This window comes from Lithobates pipiens, unplaced genomic scaffold (genome assembly GCF_037356315.1).
Source record: "Lithobates pipiens isolate NorthernLeopardFrog02 unplaced genomic scaffold, aLitPip1_a1.2 Scaffold_138, whole genome shotgun sequence".
Classification (NCBI taxonomy): domain Eukaryota; kingdom Metazoa; phylum Chordata; class Amphibia; order Anura; family Ranidae; genus Lithobates; species Lithobates pipiens.
This window is the reverse complement of record NW_027507726.1, coordinates 585,744-607,225: the sequence shown is the minus strand read 5'-3', so window position 1 is coordinate 607,225 and position 21,482 is coordinate 585,744. Positions and strand designations below refer to the sequence as shown.

The following is a 21,482-nucleotide window of genomic DNA, read 5'->3' as shown; positions in this document are numbered from 1 at the left end:
TGCATCTTTGGGGCAGTTTGGGAGCGCTGTATACACCGCCCTGCCCATTGAAATGAATGGCCAGCGCTTCGGAAGCACCTGAAAAGTGCTTCACAAGCGCCACAAAACACGGGTGGTTTTAACCCCTCCTCTGGGCGCTAGAGGGGGTTAAAAGCGCCCCACTAGCAGCCAAAGAGCGGAGCTTAAACAGCGCTAAATGCGCTACAGCGGCCCCGGTGTAAAAGTAGCCTAATACTTGCCCGTGCCCGATCCAGGGATGTGCTTGTGAGCCTTGGCTCTCACTCCTCATTGGAGGAGCTATTAGCTCCTGCAGCCAGTGAGGAGAGATGGGGGGGGGGGCAGGCGTAGCCCCAGCTCTGCGTGTGAATAGACATGCAGAGCCGCAGCTCGGAAGCGAGCCTGCCATAGCTGGCTCTGGGGGCAATCGGATGGAGGGGCCCAGGAGCGCCTTTGTGGGACTCGAGAAGAGGAGGATCGGGGGCTGCTCTGTGCAAAACCATTACAGAGCCGGTAAGTAGAACATTACAAAGCCGAACCCTTAGTATCACTTTAAACAGCTTTTGGTAAAGCAGCCCGTAGATTATGCAATTATCTTTCCTTCCACCACAGATGCAAGTGAAGAAAATTGCCCGATTTCCCCCCATCAGTACAGTCAGTGTTGATAAGGGGGAATCCCTCACGCCGTGCTTTTGCTTTCTGCCGGTGTGGAGCCTTCACTTCCAGCAGATCACAATGATCAGATGGAGGTGATCACATGCAAATAAAATCCAACAAGCTGCTTGTACTGAAGTCAATAGAGTGAATTTCAGAGACATCCGGAGCCGCTCGGAGACACTATGTTCCAGAGTGTCTCCAAGCTTTTTATGAGTGTCTCTGGCGCCCCCACCCCACCTCTGGCCACATGCGGTACTGCATAGACAAGCAGTGGCTGTGGAACGAATTATCGGAGTTTCCATTGATTCCTATGGGGAAACTTGCTTTGATATATGAGTGCTTTGGATTACAAGAATTCTTCTGGAATGAATTATGCTCGTAATCCAAGGTATTAATGTGTTGGGTATGTTGCGCCCCCACCCCACCTCTGGCCACATGTGGTACTGCATAGACAAGCAGTGGCTGTGGAACGAATTATCGAAGTTTCCATTGATTCCTATGGGGAAACTTGCTTTGATATATGAGTGCTTTGGATTACAAGAATTCTTCTGGAATGAATTATGCTCGTAATCCAAGGTAATACTGTGTGGGTATGTGTATATGTGTAATTTTATATATATAATCAATTGATCAAATCACAGTGATTATGCTTCATCTGCTGATCGCTCTCTAGGGGGGAGAGTCAGTTGACGTTCCCCTGATGTTCGGTTAGTGCCGGGCATGTCTGTTTTGATATCCACCTTTTTAAGGTCTTTAAGCACATGTGTTCTGCCCATGCAGCAAGGAAGAGAAGTCCCGTGTGAGCTCCAAGACGTGGCACGGATTTGTAGTACAGGGATTGGCTGTCGTGGTGAAGTCCGGGGTGGGGGAAGGCAGTGTTTGGCTCACCTGCACCACTAGAAAAGTCACACTAGGATACACGATACAATCACACCACGCACACACACCCCTGTTGTGTATATATATATATACTGACATAGCCAAGCAATACAAGATTCGTTGTCAGATATGCTTCCACACCCAACCATTGTGTTGTCCTGGCAGGATCCATACGAAGGTGCATAATGTGGTGACCAAGCCCCACAAGTGCCCGTACTGCTCCAAATCCTTCGCCAACCGATCCTACCTGACTCAGCACGTGCGCATCCACTCAGGTGTCAAGCGTACAACTGCCGCTTCTGTCTGAAGGCCTTCCGCCAGCTCTCTCACCTCCAGCAGCACACACGGTAAGAGGGCCGGAGGAGAGAGCTGGGGGAGCCCCGACACCAGCATGTGCCCTTCTCCCCTCCCCCCCCCCCCCCCTTCCCTTTCCCCACCCACCTAACAAAGTACAACGTCTCAGCTCCACATCTCTACGTGTTCATCCTCTGTAGAACTTAGGGGGCTCATCCAGGGCTGGATCAATCCCAGGGAGCTAAGGTGTACCCCCCCCCCCCCCCCCCCCACCACCACTACCACCAAAACAAAAAAAGATACCTCTGACCCAGCAGCCTGGCCTACAGGATGACTGTGATTACCTTAAAGTGCACCTGTCATTAGAGACCAATGGTGGTTGCCATTGCTGACCACCTGAAAATACTAATTGCCTGACTGTCATACTTGATCCTCCTAGTTCAGTATGTTTCGAGTCACTGACCTGAAACAAACCTGCAGATAAGGACTTCTCGATATGGTTCAATGACTAAGATAGTGCTGAGGCTCCTGTATTTCTTTTATGGCAGGTGTACAGTAAGAAGTACCTGTCAGGTCTCTAAATGAGGTCCCTGCAGTAAAAGAGCACTCGCCTCTCTATAACGGCTCATGCCTCCTACTTTCCCTCTGTTTCAGCCTGTCCATAAGTGTCCTACGCACACCACCATGCTTCACAGTTGCTTCATTTGCCCCTATGATACTTCAGGACGCAGCAGTGAGGGTTGGAGGACTGAACTGTGGTGTGCCGGGGACACAGGAATTGGACACCCCAATCTGGTGCAGCTGTGCATGGTAACCAATCAGCTTTTAACTTTTAGATCTCCAGTTTTAGTAAATGAACCCCAAAATTTCAGATGTTGAGCCCACAGCTGAGGCTATTATGTTGTGCCAGATGTTGAGCCCACAGCTGAGGCTATTATGTTGTGCCAGATGTTGAGGCTACAGCTGAGGCTATATTGTGCCAGATGTTGCTGAAACAGAGGGAGGATAAGTGTTTCGTCTTCTATTGCCTGGGACCGGCCCGATTTATTTAGATAGCTGAAGAGTTCCATTTAAAATTAAATTTGGTTCCTAATTTTTAGTAGGTTTGTCCAACCCTGGACTGATCCGGTCCTCACGTCGTCTCCATCTGTCCCAACTTAAAGGGGTTCTAAAGGTTCGCATTTTTCGAAAAATAAAAATAACAAACATGCCTATAATTACCGGTTCTGTACAAAGGTTTTGCAGAGCAGACCTGATCCTTTTCTGGGGTGCCCTGCTGGCACTCCTGGCTCCTCCCCTTCGAGTGCCCCTGCGGAGAGAGAGAGGTTTTCCCTGAGGGCACCCGTGCGGGCACACTCCTGAGTCCCGCTGCTACATCCATTGACACAGACAGCTGGACTCGGTCCTGCCCACCAGCTCTCGTGTCACTGGATTTTATTGACAGCAACAGGAGCCAATGGCTCCTGCTGCTATCAATCTATCCAATGAGGACCCGAGACGGCGGCTGGAGCTGCTGGGCTTGTGCACATCGCTGGAACGATCGGGATCAGGTAAGAAAAAGGGGGGCTCTGGGGGGGAGCTGCAGCACACCTTGATGCATAGAATGCAAACCATGATACTTTACAACCCCCTTTAAGCCGGCCATAGACTGTTCAAATATCGGCTGGTTCAGCAGGGACTGGTCAGGATTCAAACCTTGTACGGACACGTACTCTAGTTGATCGATCAACATGGGTACCACCATCCTGTTGTATTCTACATTCGATCTATTGCTAGCAGCTGGTATAGCTGTTAGCAATAATCACTGTGCTCTCCCATAGGGTAAGCCGTCCCTGCTGGGAGAACACAATGGCTCCACTGGAGGGATTCCCCCCATCAACACTGACCGTGTTGATGGGGGAATTTAGTGAATTTCTTTCCTGGCCGGCTTTACATGGTTCACATAAATATGTGACGTTTTGTCAAGATCCCTAAAAAATGTCTTCCCTTGGCCATGGTATACTTCGGGGCCTTGAAGTAAAGTCTCTGAATGGAAAAATTAGCTTGGTTGCTATGGGCAACGTGACTGAAGCAGTTTTTGTTCTGTATCCGCACATTGAGGATACAGAGAATGTTATACGCTTCACCGCTATAAAGGCCGATCACAGCAGATCCCTCTTCCTTATACCTTTCCCTTCCCTTAAAGCGGGGGTTCCACCCTAAAGTGGAGCTTCCGCTCATTGGAACCCTCCCCCCCTCCGGCGCCACAATTGACACCTTTCAGGGGGGAGGGGGGTGCAGATACCTGTATAGCACAGGTATTTGCACCCACTTCCGGCATAGATATCCGCAGAATCTGCGGATATTTACACCACTTCCTGCAGGTCCCCCGCTGTCTGCTGGGAAACACACGGATCCCAGAGACAGCAGGGACCATCCTTATTGCGCAGCGCGACTCGTGCATGCGCAGTAGGGAACCGGGAAGTGAAGCCGCAAGGCTTCACTTCCTGATTCCCATACCCAAGATGGTATGATTCCCATACCCAAGATGGTATGATTCCCATACCCAAGATGGTATGATTCCCATACCCAAGTATGGCTCCACTTCCTGATTCCCATACCCAAGTATGGCTCCACTTCCTGATTCCCATACCCAAGTATGGCTCCACTTCCTGATTCCCATACCCAAGTATGGCTCCACTTCCTGATTCCCATACCCAAGTATGGCTCCACTTCCTGATTCCCATACCCAAGTATGGCTCCACTTCCTGATTCCCATACCCAAGTATGGCTCCACTTCCTGATTCCCATACCCAAGATGGCGGCAGCAGCACCCGAGAGACGATTGAGAGATCGGCTTCCGGTGCCAACATCGCGGGCGCTCTGGGCGGGTAAGTGTCCTTATTTTAAAAGTCCTTTAAAAAAAAAAAAAAAAGTCAGCAGCTACAAATACTGCAGCTGCTGACTTTAAAAAAAAAAAAAAAAAACGGCGGACTCCCGCTTTAAAGTTTTCCTTTGCATTCTATGCATTAAGACCCCCCCCCCCCTTTTCTTGCCTATGCCCATTCCTGCGATGTGCACGAGCTCAACGGCTCCAGCCACCGTCTCCCTCCTCACTCCCGCCCCGCTACTGTCAATCAGAAGCTGACGCTTTGGGGGGGGGGGGGCGAGTCCTGCTGTCCATGTCAATGGACGCAGCAGCAGCAGGACTCGGGAGCGAGCACACAACGGGTGCCCCCCCCCCCCCCCCCCCAGGGAAAGCGGCTTTACGTCGGGGGGCACCCGATTGAAAAGGAGGGGCCAGGAGTGCCAACGGTGGACCTCAGAAGAGGGGGATCTGGGCTGCTCAGGTGCAAAATCATTACAGAGAAGGTAAATCTAGGCACGTTTGTTGTGTTTTTTTGTTTGTTTTTTCCTAAATCGAATGTTTACAACCACTTTAATGTTTGCTGCACAAATGCGACTTTTAGATGTGCGTTAAAGCTGAGCTCCAGTAAACTTCATTTCATCAAATGATTTACCTGTAATGATGACGAGTTCTGTCCGTGTATTTTTTTATTTTTATTTTTTGCACCAAAATACAATATTTCAGGACAAAGTTTTTGGGGGGGTGTCCCCCTTCTTCAAGCAGTGCTAATACACAAAATTCAGCAGAATCAATAAATAGACAATCTCTAAGAATTAAAGAACACAAACATAAACAGCAAAGGTAGTTCTAGTGATAGTAAAGTCTAGTTTTTTTTTCCTCCCCCCTATAAAAATAACAAACATGTTCTACTTCCCGGCTCTGTAATGCACAGAGCAGCCCCGATCCTCCTCTTCTTGGGTCCCTCTTTTGTGCTCCTGGCCCCTCCCTCCTGTTCGGTGCCCCCATAACAAGCAGCTTGCTATGGGGGCACCCAAGCCGAGTCGCAGCTCTCCGTGTGTCCATTCACAGCCCTGCCCCCTCTCTCCCCTGATTGGCCAGCTGACCTTGACAGCAGAAGGAGCCAGTGGCACGGCTGCTGTGTCTCAGTCAATCAGGAAGGAGAATCTGTGACGGCTGATACACTGGTGGATGTCACTGGACAGAGAGGGGACCTCGGGTAAGTATGGGGGGGGGGGGGGGCTGCTGCTGCTGCACACAGAAGGCTTTGCATAGAATGCACCTTCTGCCTTTATAATCCCTTTAAGCTTGTGCATTAGTACTGATGGGATCTTAAAGAAGGGGGCGGCACCCGAAGAATTGTATGTTAGTGCGAATAAAAAGAAAAAGAGTATCACGGACAGAACTCGACTGCCTCAACGAATGCGGCTCCAGTCGCCTGTAATGACGAGTATCTGACGTCTGGTGACTATAGATGTTGCCCCGAACGGTGATCTCCTGGTGCTGCGGGGATCAGAAGAAGAAGCAGCTGCAGCAGTAAAGGATCGTCATGGCCCCTCCCCCTTCATCTCTCTACTCATCCATTCACAAAACACCTTTCTTTCCCAGAATACGGGGCACTCTGTGCCAAGTGCAAAAACAATAAGTGTCTCCGGTGAGTGCAGAGCCCAGACTCCGCACCTTGCGGGACTCACATTGAGCTCTGCACTCACTTTCCTTATTCCGGGTCACAATCTGGTGCGATGTCCTTTCCTCTCTTTCGGTCAGGCGACCGCGTGGGCCGCGCTTATTCTAATCAGACGACGTTATCGACGTCATACCCTTTTATACTGCACCTCGCCACACAAATTGGCAACATTCGGTCACAGAAGGGGGCGGCACCAACAATTTGCCCTCTTAGAGGCTCAGTAAGCTCTGACAGGACTCCGTATTACTGGCAGCGCACACAGCGAGTGGAAGTGACGCTTCCCACACGGGGCGTCTCCTCACTCCGGCCTATGGCGTCACTTTCACAACCGCAAATCATGTCGTTTTTCTATTTTGTGAATGGACAACAGAAGAGGGAGGGGGTGGATAAATAACAGGATCTCCCCATGTCCATTCACAGAAGCCTTCACTGCTGCCAGCCGCTGCCTTTCATCCCTGCTGTACAGGAAGATCACCGCAGTGTAATACCCCAGGATTTGTACAGTATACAGCAGCCAGGCTGACAGGATACTCATCATTGGAGGCGTATTGATTGGCTGGTGCTGTATCCAAAAAATACAATGCTGGCATTCAGCTTTAAGCCAGGGTGGGGCAAAGGGCAGGATGGAGATAAAAATTTAACCTAGCGGGCCCCCGCTACTAACCAGATCGGGCCCCCACTACTAACCAGAGCGGGCCCCCACTACTAACCAGATCGGGCCCCCACTACTAACCAGAGCGGGCCCCCACTACTAACCAGAGCGGGCCCCCACTACTAACCAGATCGGGCCCCCACTACTAACCAGAGCGGGCTCCCACTACTAACCGGAGCGGGCCCCTGCCACTACTAACCGGAGCGGGCCCCCGCCACTACTAACCGGAGCGGGCCCCCGCCACTACTAACCGGAGCGGGCCCCCGCCACTACTAACCGGAGCGGGCCCCCGCCACTACTAACCGGAGCGGGCCCCCGCCACTACTAACCAGAGCGGGCCCCCGCCTCTACTATCCGGAGTGGGCCCCCGCCTCTACTAACAAGAGCAGCCCCCCCTACTACTAACAAGAGCAGCCCCCCCTACTACTAACAAGAGCAGCCCCCCCCTACTACTAACAAGAGCAGGCCCCCCTACTACTAACAAGAGCAGGCCCCCCTACTACTAACAAGAGCAGGCCCCCCCTACTACTAACAAGAGCAGGCCCCCCTACTACTAACAAGAGCAGGCCCCCCTACTACTAACAAGAGCAGGCCCCCCTACTACTAACAAGAGCAGGCCCCCCTACTACTAACAAGAGCAGGCCCCCCTACTACTAACAAGAGCAGGCCCCCCCCTACTACTAACAAGAGCAGGCCCCCCCCAACTCTACTAACAAGAGCAGGCCCCCCCCCACCTCTACTAACAAGAGCAGGCCCCCCCCCACCTCTACTAACAAGAGCAGCCCCCCCCACCTCTACTAACAAGAGCAGGCCCCCCCCACCTCTACTAACAAGAGCAGGCCCCCCCCACCTCTACTAACAAGAGCAGGCCCCCCCCACCTCTACTAACAAGAGCAGGCCCCCCCTACTACTAACAAGAGCAGGCCCCCCCTACTACTAACAAGAGCAGGCCCCCCCCTACTACTAACAAGAGCAGGCCCCCCCTACTACTAACAAGAGCAGGCCCCCCCTACTACTAACAAGAGCAGCGCCCCCCCCCCCACTACTAACAAGAGCAGGCCCCCCCCCCTACTACTAACAAGAGCAGGCCCCCCCTACTACTAACCAGAGCAGCGCCCCCCCCCCACTACTAACCAGAGCAGGCCCCCCCTACTACTAACCAGAGCAGGCCCCCCTACTACTAACCAGAGCAGCGCCCCCCCCCCCACTACTAACCAGAGCAGCCCCCCCCTACTACTAACAAGAGCAGCCCCCCCCCCTACTACTAACAAGAGCAGGCCCCCCCTACTACTAACCAGAGCAGCGCCCCCCCCCCACTACTAACCAGAGCAGGCCCCCCCTACTACTAACCAGAGCAGGCCCCCCTACTACTAACCAGAGCAGCACCCCCCCCCCACTACTAACCAGAGCAGCCCCCCCCTACTACTAACAAGAGCAGCCCCCCCCCCCCTACTACTAACAAGAGCAGCCCCCCCCCCCCCTACTACTAACAAGAGCAGGCCCCCCTACTACTAACAAGAACAGGCCCCCCCCCCCCCCTACTACTTACCAGAACAGGCTGCCACTACTAACATTTGGTTTTGTCTTCCTGTTGATGGTATTGGAGAGGTTTAGTCTTTGGCTTCTTGGAAGAGGACCTGTCACTTCTGAACTCCATTATTTACTCGGCTGTTTGGAGAAAACTGATATTTTTCAGAGTTCTCCTCGTGGCCCCTTTCACACCAGCGGACCGATCGGGGGACCACCCATTGTTCTCTATGGAGCGGGGAATGTCCCCCGACACCCGCCACCATCTGATCCAGTCTGGTAAAAACAGACAGATGGGGATAGGTTTGCCTTCCCTCCGGTGGATCGCATGGAGATGGACAGGCAGCCCCGTCTCCATCTGAACGCCCCATAGAGAAGAGCCGGTCCATGTCTGCTCTTCATAGCTCAGCGGACACAGACCTCTCATTTGTTTATCTGTATCCGCAGAGAGATTCCCCCGCCCTGCAGGCGGATCCACGTCAGAGCCCTGTCTGAAAGGGGCCCTTCTATAGATAGTTGGCTTGGCTCCTGGCCACAAACGGGGGGCCTGCAGTATCGGCTTTAGGACATAAATCCTATATTAGTTCCCCATATCAATGCCACAAACCTTAGAAGGGATATGGGGGGGGGGGGGCTCAGCTATGACTTGTGTACTCCACCTTCTAGTGCAGACAGGCCATGGGCAGTGCAGTTCTCTGCCTGCACATCAGAGCGGAGTGACGTGAATGCAGAATGGCCGTCTTCAATGAGAGACGCAGAACGTGGGCTCCAGGGAGGAGCAATGCTTTCTAGCCAATCCCAGCCCAGAGAACACTGTCATCATTGCCAGCAATTACAGCCGCTGGCAGTCATCTCATACCAAGAATCCAACAGGCTGGTTGCACCCAAGTGGATTGACGAATCGCCTTGTGTGTTTTCAGCCGGCCCATAAAATGGTTCAAATCTCTGCCAGTCCCCGCTGAGCCTGCCAAGATTCAAACCATCTATGGCCGGCTTTAGGGCCTGGATTGTGACCCGGTGCCAGCCTCCTGTAGCCAGAGCTGGTTAGAGCTCTGCTTCTACCTGGCTCTGCTTTCATATTTCCTTTATATGCAAAGAGGAAAATCCTAAAGCAGAACATTTCATCAGGATGCTATTGGTTGGCCAAGAGAACATGGACTTTAGTGGCACCACAAACTCATATCTGTAAACATTTTATTATCCATACAAAAAGATAAAAAAAAAAATTCACATTCAGTTTACATCACATTCAAAAAAAAGATGGCTGGTGCAACTATCAGCCCTGGTAGATTATAGCCCCTGTCCCCCCCACCCAATGAGGGTATAGGAGTCTTGGAAGGAGGAATACCCTAACCAATTAGTAGATGGGGGGTGGGGGGGGGGGTAACCACTTTCTGGGATGGTAAGGTCCTGCTTGACATGTTTTGCACCAAATGCACTTCTTCAGGAGCTTTATAATTAAAGGAGAAGTACGGGGAAAGCTCATTTGGCTTTACTTCTCCTGTGGATCAGTTCGTTCTGCGCTCCTGTGACCCATTCTCAGCAGACAGGGCTGAAGCCCGCTGTCAGTTGTCCTCACAAAACCCGTCCAGGCTGGGGAAGGATCGTGACCATATGGTTGGGATCCACCTACATGCCTGGACTGGCGCTCAGCCTCTCAGCAAGCCACTGAGAACATGAGTCGTTTACTCCCCCCCCCCCAAAGCCCAGCGCTCCAGTGAGGGAGGGGGGGGGCAGAGCAGAGAGCTCCTGACTGACACTCACCTGCTCTCTGAGAACTGAGCGATCAACGGTGTTTATATCTAGTGCAGCACAACGGACCACAAATATGTGATAAAATTATTTGTCCAAGTCCTATAATATTAATTCTTTTCAGAACTAGAACAACATTATATCAAATTATAGTCCATAAACAGATGTGCTCCTCCACCAACAGTGCTCTTCGATCAATTCCTCTGTCTCCAAATATTGCAGCACCAGGTGAAAAAAAAAACACACCTGCCCAGCTCATATATGAATATACGGGCTTGTCATCACAGCTCCTGCGATTCCCTCTAGGATGGTCACCTCTCCTCTCTCCTGGAACTTGCCTCTCTTTTTGCTTGTATCTCATAAGCGAATCACATGTGATAAAAGGCGATTGCATAGTGCTCACCGTCTCAACAGTTTCTTAAAATCTCCCTCAAAAAAAATAAAAAAATAAAATGCACTTCTAAGCAACCAATATAAAAAGGGGCTTACAACATTCCAATCAGCTGGCTCACCACTCCACATCGGCCCGGGGCGGCAGCGTGTTTGATCGCTCGGTTCTCAGTGTTGGAGGGGCCGGGGGGGGGGGGGGTATATGCTGCATCTACCTAGGTAAGTACCATTCAGAAAACAATTCCCATACTTCACTTTAAAAAAAGTTTTCTTTTAATACAATGTATAATAGTGAAAAAAGAGGGCTAGGCAGAAGGTCACTCGGGGTCCCAAAACTGTGCATTTTGGGGCAGGTATGATGTTCTAATAGTGTCTCGGGGCGGTAGGGGTGTGTGGCAGGATCAAGCCACAAATGAATAGTGTCCTTATATCCAAGGAATCTGGACACTCGGTGTATGCAATTGTATCAAGGGGGTAAAGCACGTTTGCGCATAGTCACCACACACACTATAAAACGGGATCAGTAGGGGGGTATCATCAATTCCCAGTTGGGTATAGCTAAAACCTTGCCACCAGTTGGGAAGTCTTGAGGCTTGCAGCCAGGGTAAGCCATCCAGGTTTCTTTCTGCCCCCCCCCCCCCTTTTTTTTTCCCAATTATACCTGGTTACATAGGTTGAAAAAAAAAAAAAAGCCCATCTGGTTCATCCAATAAAAAGCGGATAGATTGTATTAAACTCTATTTTAAACTATAAAGCTCCCGAAGAAGCGCTTTTGTGGCGAAACATGTCGAGCAGAACTGCAAGCTGGACCTTATCATCCCTGAAAGTGATTACCCCCATGTAGTAATTGGTTAGGGTATTGTTCCTTCCAAGGCCCCTATACTCTCACGGGGGAGGGGGGGGGGGGTATTTTCTACCAGGGCTGATAGTTGCACCAGCAATCTTTTTTTTTTTTTTTTTGTATGTGATGTAAACTGAATGTGAGTTTTTTAATCTTTTTGTATGGATAATAAAATGTTTACATTTGAACAGATATGAGTTTGTGTTGCCATTAAAGTCCATTTCCTCTTTGCCAACCAATAGGAGGAGGGCACGGTTTATCAGTTTGTGTCCACAGGACCACCCTGTGATGACACGTGAATCGATTCATTCAATCGGGATGAATGAGCAATTTTCAGAAGTGACAGGTTCCCTGCTAGCTCCTAGACTGGACTGACTTGTTCCTGAACTCCACTTGTCCACCTCTGGGTGATGCCAGTACCTTCCCGTGTCCCTGAGGGCCCCGAGTATGTGGAGCAGAACCCCCCCAGTGCAGTATCTTGTCTGTTTAGTCTCATCCACTCTCCAAGCCCCCCACCCACCCCACCCAACCACCCCCTTTATCTTGCTTTGATTGGCCCAGACCCAACCATTGTGTTGTTCTGGCAGGATCCACATGAAGGTGCATAGTGTGGTGTCCAAGCCCCACAAGTGCCCGCACTGCTCCAAAACCTTCGCCAACAGCTCCTACCTGGCCCAGCACTTGCGCATCCACTCGGGGGCCAAGCCGTACAACTGCCGCTACTGTCAGAAGGCCTTCCGCCAGCTCTCTCACCTCCAGCAACACACACGGTAAGGGGGGGCCGGAGGAGAGAGCTGGGGGAGCCCCGACACCAGCATGTGCCCTTCCCTCTCCCCTCCCCCCCCCCTCCCTCCCCCCTACCAACCGCATGCACACTTGTCTGAATGGAAACGGGGTCAGGGGAGGGATGACACCCTTGTCTGCTCATTTCACCCCCTCCCCCCTCCCTTCCCCTCCCCTCCCCCATTAACATCCCCTCCCCGCCCTGTGCTGCTTACCCATGCCTGACTTTTTCATATGATTGTGTGCCTGTCATTAAAGTCATCTGTTCTGTCTCCACACACAGGATTCATACCGGGGACAGACCTTACAAATGTGTCCATCCTGGATGTGAGAAGGCGTTCACCCAGCTGTCCAATCTGCAGGTAATGACGACTCTTCCTGTCCCGTGTCACCAGGACCGCCGCGGTGTCACAGCATCATATCTCTTACATGTGACACCTGTATTTAAGGTGTTAGGGTGTAACATGTTGCTGTGCCACGAGCACCCACACGAGAGCGTGCGTGGACTCTCCCCCCGCAGCCACTTCTATATTTAAAATACAGGGCTCCGCCTGCACAGTGGCGTCATTCATTCACAGCAATCTGTGCATGAATAAACTACAAGTCCCATCTGCCACTGCAACAAACGGACTTGTCAGTTCTCAATGGACTACGAGAGTACTGATCAGCGCTCTCATAGTTCACTGACACTTCCTGCAACCCTGCAACTAACAGTGCAGAGATAAAGGTAAAGCATTCTAGGAAGTGTCTGCAGGAGCTTGACATTGCACCCACAATCCACTGATCGCAATACTTTGCCGTCTCCTGGAGACACAACAGGAAGTGAGAGGGATTAACGCTTAAAGTGTTTGTAAAGGCTCAAGGTTCTGTGTTCAGCAGCTCCCCCCCTAATACTTACCCGAGCCCCGTCTCGATCCAGAGATGTGCATTAGAGCAGCGACTCTCTGGGATCTCTCCCTCCTCAGTGGCTGAGACCGCTGCGGGAGCAGTTTTCTCCCTCTACTGTCAATCTCAGCCAATGAGGAGAGAGCAGAACTGGGGCCAGGCCACGTGCTTTTTTTCTGAATGGACAGAAGGCAGCGGCTCACGAGTAAGCACGCAGGGGCCCCCATAGCAAGCTGCTTGCTGTGGGGGCAGGAGGGAGGGGCCAGGAGTGCTGGCGGGGGACCCCAGAAGAGGAGGATCGGGGCTGCTCTGTACAAAACTATTACACAGAGAAGGTAAGTCGTTTGGTATGTCAACCATTTAATATCACATTAAGAGAGTGAAATCTCCTCTTAGTTATCACCAGAACAATTGTCCCCATTGGAAAGGTTCCCCTCGCCGTCTCCTCCGGTGACAATAGAATGTAAATAAAGGCGGTGACATCATTTACCAAAAATGAACATGACCGGATTTGGTGAGACATGTCGGGGGAATCTCATGTCTTGGCCACCAGGGAATTTTTTTTTAATGTTTCCTAATGTTTATTACTGTACCTTGTGTGTGTTTTCAGTCCCACAGAAGGCAGCACAACAAAGATAAACCGTTCAAGTGCCACAACTGTCACCGGGCGTACACCGACGCCACTTCGCTGGAGGTTCACCTGTCAACGCACACCGTCAAACATGCAAAAGTCTATACCTGTTCCATCTGCAGCCGAGCATACACTTCGGTAGGTGTCTGAGGATTTGCTTTTCATAAATAACTTTCATTGTATGCTAGATTGCCCTGCCCCCGTGCTCTTCCATTGCCCTGCCCCCGCGCTCTTCCATTGCCCTGCCCCCGTGCTCTTCCATTGCTCTGCCCCCGTGCTCTTCCATTGCCCTGCCCCCGCGCTCTTCCATTGCCCTGCCCCCATACTCTTCCACTGCCCTGCCCCCGTGCTCTTCCATTGCCCTGCCCCCGTGCTCTTCCATTGCCCTGCCCCCGCGCTCTTCCATTGCCCTGCCCCCGTGCTCTTCCATTGCTCTGCCCCCGTGCTCTTCCATTGCCCTGCCCCCGCGCTCTTCCATTGCCCTGCCCCCATACTCTTCCACTGCCCTGCCCCCGTGCTCTTCCACTGCCCTGCCCCCGTGCTCTTCCACTGCCCTGCCCCCGTGCTCTTCCACTGCCCCGTCCCCCGCGCTCTTCCGCTGCCCCGTCCCCCGCGCTCTTCCGCTGCCCTGTCCCCCGCGCTCTTCCGCTGCCCCGTCCCCCGCGCTCTTCCGCTGCCCCGTCCCCCGCGCTCTTCCGCTGCCCCGTCCCCCGCGCTCTTCCGCTGCCCCGTCCCCCGCGCTCTTCCGCTGCCCCGTCCCCCGCGCTCTTCCGCTGCCCCGTCCCCCGCGCTCTTCCGCTGCCCTGTCCCCCGCGCTCTTCCGCTGCCCCGTCCCCCGCGCTCTTCCGCTGCCCCGTCCCCCGCGCTCTTCCGCTGCCCCGTCCCCCGCGCTCTTCCGCTGCCCTGTCCCCCACGCTCTTCCGCTGCCCTGTCCCCCGCGCCCTTCCGCTGCCCCGCGCCCTTCCGCTACCCGTCCCCCGCGCCCTTCCGCTGCCCGTCCCCCGCGCCCTTCCGCTGCCCGTCCCCCGCGCCCTTCCGCTGCCCGTCCCCCGCGCCCTTCCGCTGCCCGTCCCCCGCGCCCTTCCGCTGCCCGTCCCCCCGCGCCCTTCCGCTGCCCGGTCCTGTAGTGTTCCTCTTCCGCTGCCCGGTCCTGTAGTGTTCCTCTTCCGCTGCCCCGTCCTGTAGTGTTCCTCTTCCGCTGCCCCGTCCTGTAGTGTTCCTCTTCCGCTGCCCCGTCCTGTAGTGTTCCTCTTCCGCTGCCCCGTCCTGTAGTGTTCCTCTTCTGCTGCCCCGTCCTGTAGTGTTCCTCTTCCGCTGCCCCGTCCTGTAGTGTTCCTCTTCCGCTGCCCCGTCCTGTAGTGTTCCTCTTCCGCTGCCCCGTCCTGTAGTGTTCCTCTTCCGCTGCCCCGTCCTGTAGTGTTCCTCTTCCGCTGCCCCGTCCTGTAGTGTTCCTCTTCCGCTGCCCCGTCCTGTAGTGTTCCTCTTCTTCCATTGTGCCATGTCCTTCCTTTGTTATTGCTGTGATTCCCTACTTTGCTACTTTATGCGGTCTTTTTGATCTCTCTCTGTTTTTGGCTGATACCAATTGAAAAAATTAAATCTTACAGGCATTAAAGGAATTCTTTAGAAGTCATTAAGTTGTCGTTCAGTTTATCCAGTGAAAGGACATGTAATGTTAGGTTATGCCGAGCGAACAGATCCCAGCATAGGCACTCCATTAGTACCTCGTGGTGGACATCGCTACGGGGGCCAACGTCTAATGCATGTCAGCAGAGCAGGCTGGATGTGGGGTGAGGATTGCAGTCCCTTTATGCTCTATGTGGGAGCACGCATGTATAGGAGGACAGCTCTGCTAGGGCAGAGGGAAGACAGCAGTTCTACTCTTGGCCAGGGAAATGGGAAGGAAAGCAGCAAACGGGAACCTCTGGAGGATGCCCAGCCAAGGTGGGGAAGGGTGGGGGGGGGGCACACTGCAGCCAACAGTATATGCCAGGAGCTGCAGCTGCTCTGGTTGTATGGCATCCCCATCATCTCTCCAGACATGCCCGCTCCGCATGCTAAACTTCGTTGGGCCGCGGTTTGGACGCCCCCGTTCGTTCTGTGATTTCTAAATGTATTTATTTCATGTGTCGCCAGGTGGGCATTTCCTTTTCTGCTGCTAAACTTGTTTCTTTTTTTCCCCCATTTGTGCCTTGCAGGAGACCTATCTGATGAAACACATGAGGAAACACAATGCCCCCGAAACCCAGCAACCTACGCAGGTTCTGACCACACAAGCTCATTTCACCCCCGTGTCCCAGGCCCCTTCATCCGATGGACCCCAGTGCTCCTTCGACATGAACCCCTTCAAGACTGACCACCACAAAGACTTGTGTCTAACCGTCTCCACCAGTACCATCCAAGTGGAACATCTCGCCAGCTCCTAGTTACGCACAAGGGGGGGGGGGGAGGGGAAGGGAGGGGGATGGGGGGGGGTACAGGATATCCAGGCAAGAGGGGAGAGAGGTCCCAGACCAAGACAATGTTGGGGGAAGTATCGATGGGTCTGGGCCACGCCTCTCCCAGAGGGTTGGGGGAAAATAGAAAGACTACAAGTCCCATTATGGGAAGGAACTTTGGCCTTGCCATAACGCAGACGGCAGAGAAAAAATCCACAAACCTAGCGCAGCCTCGGTATAATGGAGGCCTTTCGAGCTGTTTTGGGGAATCGTTTTGAACCCAAATGCAAACCCATGCTGCTTGCTGATAGTATGCATTAACAGTACGCGGAGAGGCTGCAACGCAGTGTTACGACCCGACGCGCTGCAACGCAGTGTTACGACCCGACCCGACGCGCTGCACTCCCTAAAATCACACGCAGAGCCTGCAGTGCCAACGGGGGATGGTGCATTGCCAGTGTTACGGAGCAACTGCAGTTTGTACGCAGCCAGGAAGATCTGCCCGTGTGAGATGGACTAGTGGGGGGGGGGGGGGGGGGGAATGGGGATTAACGATAATTAAGATTTTTGGACTCATTATTTTATATCCTTATATGTAAGGGGGGGAGGGGTGGGTGGGATGGAGTTCTGTATTATATATTATTTTATCCTTATCTGATTCCTGCTCTTCCTCACCTGACAAACCTTCACCTGGAACTACACCGCATAGGAATAAGGAGGAGCGTCGAAGACTGACAATGGCTGTTCTGGAGGGGGGAGGGGGAGGGGGAGGCGAGGAGAAAGGGGGGAGGGGCCCAATGAGATGATACTCTACATTAAAGGTTATATTAGCTAGTTCTGCTAATCTGCCAGGGGATGTTTAAGCCTGTGTCCTGGATATAATATGTATAAATATATACAGAACAAAGTGTGTATATCTATCCACTGTAGCTTATTCTCCGCTCTTGGTTATTTTTATTTTATTTTTTAATTTTTTTGTACGCAATTATACGGTGAAGGGGGGCGCGTCCGGCGCGATCGTCCCCGCGATTCCAGAACTACCGCCCTCTCTTCTTCTCAGACTTAAACCTGAACTCCAGGCAGATGTGATCATCGCACATGAATGCAGCGATTGTATGAATTAACGGATGTTTAATGTATTTTTAAATGTTACAAAGTACCTGGATTATTACAGGTGTTTATATAGCGCTGACCACTTATGCAGTGCTTTTACTTATGTTGTATAGAAGTCCCCCCCCCCCCCCCCCCCAAGGAGCTTACACTCTAAGGCCCCCTACCTCACATCCATACATAAACTAGGGGCAATTGATGTCCTATTCGCCCTCCTGTATAACAACACTGAGACTGGGAGAGGGATGGCCACCCCCTGCTGCGTGTACAGAGGGAGAGAGCAGAGGGTTCATCTCATCAGTGGGCTGCTGCTTATTCTAAATTACCTGGGGGAGTGGTCTAGAAGTGCTGTAAATACTTTAGAGGCCCCCAGACCTGGCTACACAGCCTGGCAGAAGGTGGCAAAATCACTGGCTGAACAAGATTGTGAACCCTTTGGAAAGTAAAACTCTATTTTGGCAGTTTGCTTGGAGTTCAGTTTTAACAATCTTCTGTTTTCTCTCTCGCCTGATTCCTTCAATCTTTACTGTTCTGCTGCCCTTTCTTCTCAGTAGATTTGGTCCACCTTCCTGTCCTTCAAACCCTGAGCCAGCTTCTGCTCACTTCTGGCTGACTAGTCTGCCTGCTGTCCTGTCCAAAATGACCTCGCCTGCTGTCCTGTCCAAAATGACCTCGCTTGCTGTCCTGTCCAAAATGACCTCGCCTGCTGTCCTGTCCAAAATGACCTCGCTTGCTGTCCTGTCCAAAATGACCTCGCCTGCTGTCCTGTCCAAAATGACCTCGCCTGCTGTCCTGTCCAACATGACCTCGCCTGCTGTCCTGTCCAACATGACCTCGCCTGCTGTCCTGTCCAAAATGACCTCGCCTGCTGTCCTGTCCAACATGACCTCGCCTGCTGTCCTGTCCAACATGACCTCGCCTGCTGTCCTGTCCAAAATGACCTCGCCTGCTGTCCTGTCCAACATGACCTCGCCTGCTGTCCTGTCCAAAATGACCTCGTCTGCTGTCCTGTCCAACATGACCTCGCCTGCTGTCCTGTCCAAAATGACCTCGTCTGCTGTCCTGTCCAACATGACCTCGCCTGCTGTCCTGTCCAAAATGACCTCACCTGCTGTCCTGTCCAAAATGACCTCACCTGCTGTCCTGTCCAAAATGACCTCGTCTGCTGTCCTGTCCAACATGACCTCGCCTGCTGTCCTGTCCAAAATGACCTCACCTGCTGTGCTGTCCAAAATGACCTCGCCTGCTGTCCTGTCCAAAATGACCTCACCTGCTGTCCTGTCCAACATGACCTCGCCTGCTGTCCTGTCCAAAATGACCTCGCCTGCTGTCCTGTCCTGTCCAAAATGACCTCGCCTGCTGTCCTGTCCAAAATGACCTCGCCTGCTGTCCTGTCCAAAATGACCTCACCTGCTGTCCTGTCCAAAATGACCTCACCTGCTGTCCTGTCCAAAATGACCTCACCTGCTGTCCTGTCCAAAATGACCTCACCTGCTGTCCTGTCCAAAATGACCTCACCTGCTGTCCTGTCCAAAATGACCTCACCTGCTGTCCTGTCCAAAATGACCTCGCCTGCTGTCCTGTCCAAAATGACCTCGCCTGCTGTCCTGTCCAAAATGACCTCACCTGGTGTCCTGTCCAAAATGACCTCACCTGGTGTCTTGACTTTAGGAGAGATTTTTTTTTTTTACTTTGACATTTAAATTTTTACTTTTAAATGCTAATCATCCCTTCATATTTCTCCCTTCCAACCTGGATTTTCCACCCTAACCTGGCTTTGCCCCTTCTCCTCTTTCCCACCTGGCTTCTCCCCTCCAGTTCCTCTTCTCTTCACTCTAACTAGGCATCTCCCCTCTCTCCCCCCTCTAACCTGCCACCCCCCCCCCCCCCAACTGGCTCCTTTCCTCCCTCCCCCTCTAACCTGGTATCCCCCCCCCCAACCTGGCATCTCCCCTCCCCCTACTAACCTGGCATCTCTCCTACCTTCCCCTCTAACATGCCTCCTCTTTTTCTAGGCCCGTAACCCGGCTCCTTCCCTTCTCTCCTCTCCCCTGTGACTCGGCTCCTTCCCTTCTCTCCTCTCCCCTGTGACCCGGCTCCTTCCCTTCTCTCCTCTCCCCTGTGACTCGGCTCCTTCCCTTCTCTCCTCTCACCAGTGACCCGGCTCCTTCCCTTCTCTCCTCTCCCCTGTGACTCGGCTCCTTCCCTTCTCTCCTCTCCCCTGTGACCCGGCTCCTTCCCTTCTCTCCTCTCCCCTGTGACCCGGCTCCTTCCCTTCTCTCCTCTCCCCTGTGACCCGGCTCCTTCCCTTCTCTCCTCTCCCCTGTGACCCGGCTCCTTCCCTTCTCTCCTCTCCCCTGTGACCCGGCTCCTTCCCTTCTCTCCTCTCCCCTGTGACCCGGCTCCTTCCCTTCTCTCCTCTCCCCTGTGACCCGGCTCCTTCCCTTATCTTATTTTCTTCTCTTCTTCCATTTCCTCTGACCTTTCTCTCCTTTTCTTCTCCCCTGTAGCCCGGCTCCTCCTCACTCTGGCCTGACTTCCTCCTACCTCTATTTCTCAGTGTAACCCGGCTTCTCTCCTTTAACACGTCTTCTCCCCTTTTTATTCCTTTTCCTCCTAACCTGGCTTTTCCCCGACTGCTTTTCCTCCCTGTCCTTGTTTGTCCTCGCCTTTTTCTGCCCTCTGACCTTGCTCTCACTATAACCTGGTTCCTGCTCTGCACCGGAGTAGACTGTCATACATTCTTTGCTGTCAGTGTGTGTCTTGCACCATTTTCACCTTTCCCTTCTCGTCCTTCACCTTGTCAATGTTCTGGACCGTAAGTGTCTTCATTTCAGGCTGAAAGAGAAAATTCACTTTTTAAAACACACAATTCCTCATGTACATGAAGCTGTGCTGTGGCCGTGTTCTGGCTGCATCCAACTATTCTGGTGTGCTTTCATGTTCCCTTTTTTTTTTTTAGTATATTGTATAGAAATAAACCTCCATATACATTGTGTTTTACATTCTGTGTAGCTGACGTGATCTAGTTTTCCATATGAGGTTTTAGTTGGGGCACTTTGGTGTTTTGGAGCTATGCGTGAACTTTAGGTGATGGGAGATGAGCACTGTGGTGGTGGTGAGAGAAGAGCATGATGGGATGTGAGCGCTGATGGTGGTGGTGGGGAAAGAAAAGCATAAAGGGAGGTGAGCACTGTGGTGGTGGTGGGGAAAGAAAAGCATAAAGGGAGGTGAGCACTGTGGTGAGAGAAGAGCATGATGGGATGTGAGCACTGATGGTGGTGGTGAGAAAAGAGCACAATGGGAGGGTGAACACTGTGGTGGTGGTGGGGAAAGAAAAGCATAAAGGGAGGTGAGCACTGTGGTGAGAGAAGAGCATGATGGGATGTGAGCACTGTGGTGGTGGTGGTGGTGAGAGAAAAGCATGATGGGAGGATGAACACCGTGGTGGTGGGGAGAGAAGAGCATAAAGGGAGGTGAGCACTGTGGGGAGAGAAGAGCATGATGGGAGGTGAGTACTGTGGTGAGAGAAGAGCACTATGAGAGGTGAGAGAAGAGCATGATGGGAGGTGAGCACTGTGGTGGGGAGAGAAAATCATGATGGGAGGTGAGCACTGTGGTGGTGGTGAGAGAAGAGCATGATGGAAGGTGAGCACTGTGGCGATGGTGAGAGAGGAGCATGATGGGAGGTGAGCACTGTGGCGATGGTGAGAGAGGAGCATGATGGGAGGTGAGCACTGTGGCGATGGTGAGAGAGGAGCATGATGGGAGGTGAGCACTGTGGCGATGGTGAGAGAGGAGCATGATGAGAGTTGAGCACTGTGAGAGAAGAGCATGATGGGAGGTGAGCACTGTGGTGGGGAGAGAAGAGCATGAAGGAAGGTAAGCACTGTGGCGATGGTGAGAGAAGAGCATGATGGGAGGTGAGCACTGTGGTGATGGTGAGAGAGGAGCATGATGGGAGATGAGCACTGTGGCGATGGTGAGAGAGGAGCATGATGGGAGGTGAGCACTGTGGTGGTGAGAGAGGAGCATGATGGAAGGTGAGCACTGTGGCGATGGTGAGAGAGGAGCACTGTGGTGGTGAGTAGGGTTGCACTGATACCGATACCAA

At 52.6% G+C, this 21,482-nt stretch overlaps 2 protein-coding genes across 3 annotated transcripts; both read left to right on the top strand.

Moving 5' to 3' along the window:
* Nucleotides 1-1,665: 1,665 nt before the first annotated feature.
* ZNF384 (zinc finger protein 384) lies at nucleotides 1,666-16,267 on the top strand. Its single transcript, XM_077479103.1, has 5 exons — nucleotides 1,666-1,880; nucleotides 12,109-12,291; nucleotides 12,588-12,666; nucleotides 13,800-13,958; nucleotides 16,019-16,267. Exons 2-5 carry the CDS (start codon nucleotides 12,116-12,118, stop codon nucleotides 16,244-16,246), a joined length of 642 nt encoding a protein of 213 aa, XP_077335229.1. The 5' UTR covers nucleotides 1,666-1,880; nucleotides 12,109-12,115; the 3' UTR covers nucleotides 16,247-16,267.
* A 521-nt stretch (nucleotides 16,268-16,788) lies between these two features.
* Nucleotides 16,789-20,371, top strand: LOC143981307 (uncharacterized). Of its 2 annotated transcripts, XM_077479102.1 has the most exons (3): nucleotides 16,789-18,525; nucleotides 18,607-18,687; nucleotides 18,720-20,371. In XM_077479102.1, exons 1-3 carry the CDS (start codon nucleotides 18,008-18,010, stop codon nucleotides 19,069-19,071), a joined length of 951 nt encoding a protein of 316 aa, XP_077335228.1. In that variant the 5' UTR covers nucleotides 16,789-18,007; the 3' UTR covers nucleotides 19,072-20,371. The 2 variants fall into 2 exon arrangements, with proteins under 2 accessions (XP_077335228.1, XP_077335227.1); XM_077479101.1 differs by having other exon boundaries at nucleotides 16,789-18,687.
* Nucleotides 20,372-21,482: the final 1,111 nt, after the last annotated feature.

Coding starts and splice junctions, on each gene's coding strand:
- LOC143981307 (XM_077479101.1), top strand. CDS start 18,008: ATGACCTCGCCTGCTGTCCTGTCCAAAATGACCTCGCTTGCTGTCCTG. Junction 18,688..18,719: donor GCTGTCCTGTCCAAAATGAC/CTCGCCTGCTGT, acceptor GTCCAAAATGAC/CTCGCCTGCTGTCCTGTCCA.
- ZNF384 (XM_077479103.1), top strand. CDS start 12,116: ATGAAGGTGCATAGTGTGGTGTCCAAGCCCCACAAGTGCCCGCACTGC. Junction 12,292..12,587: donor CACCTCCAGCAACACACACG/GTAAGGGGGGGC, acceptor CTCCACACACAG/GATTCATACCGGGGACAGAC. Junction 13,959..16,018: donor GCAGCCGAGCATACACTTCG/GTAGGTGTCTGA, acceptor TGTGCCTTGCAG/GAGACCTATCTGATGAAACA.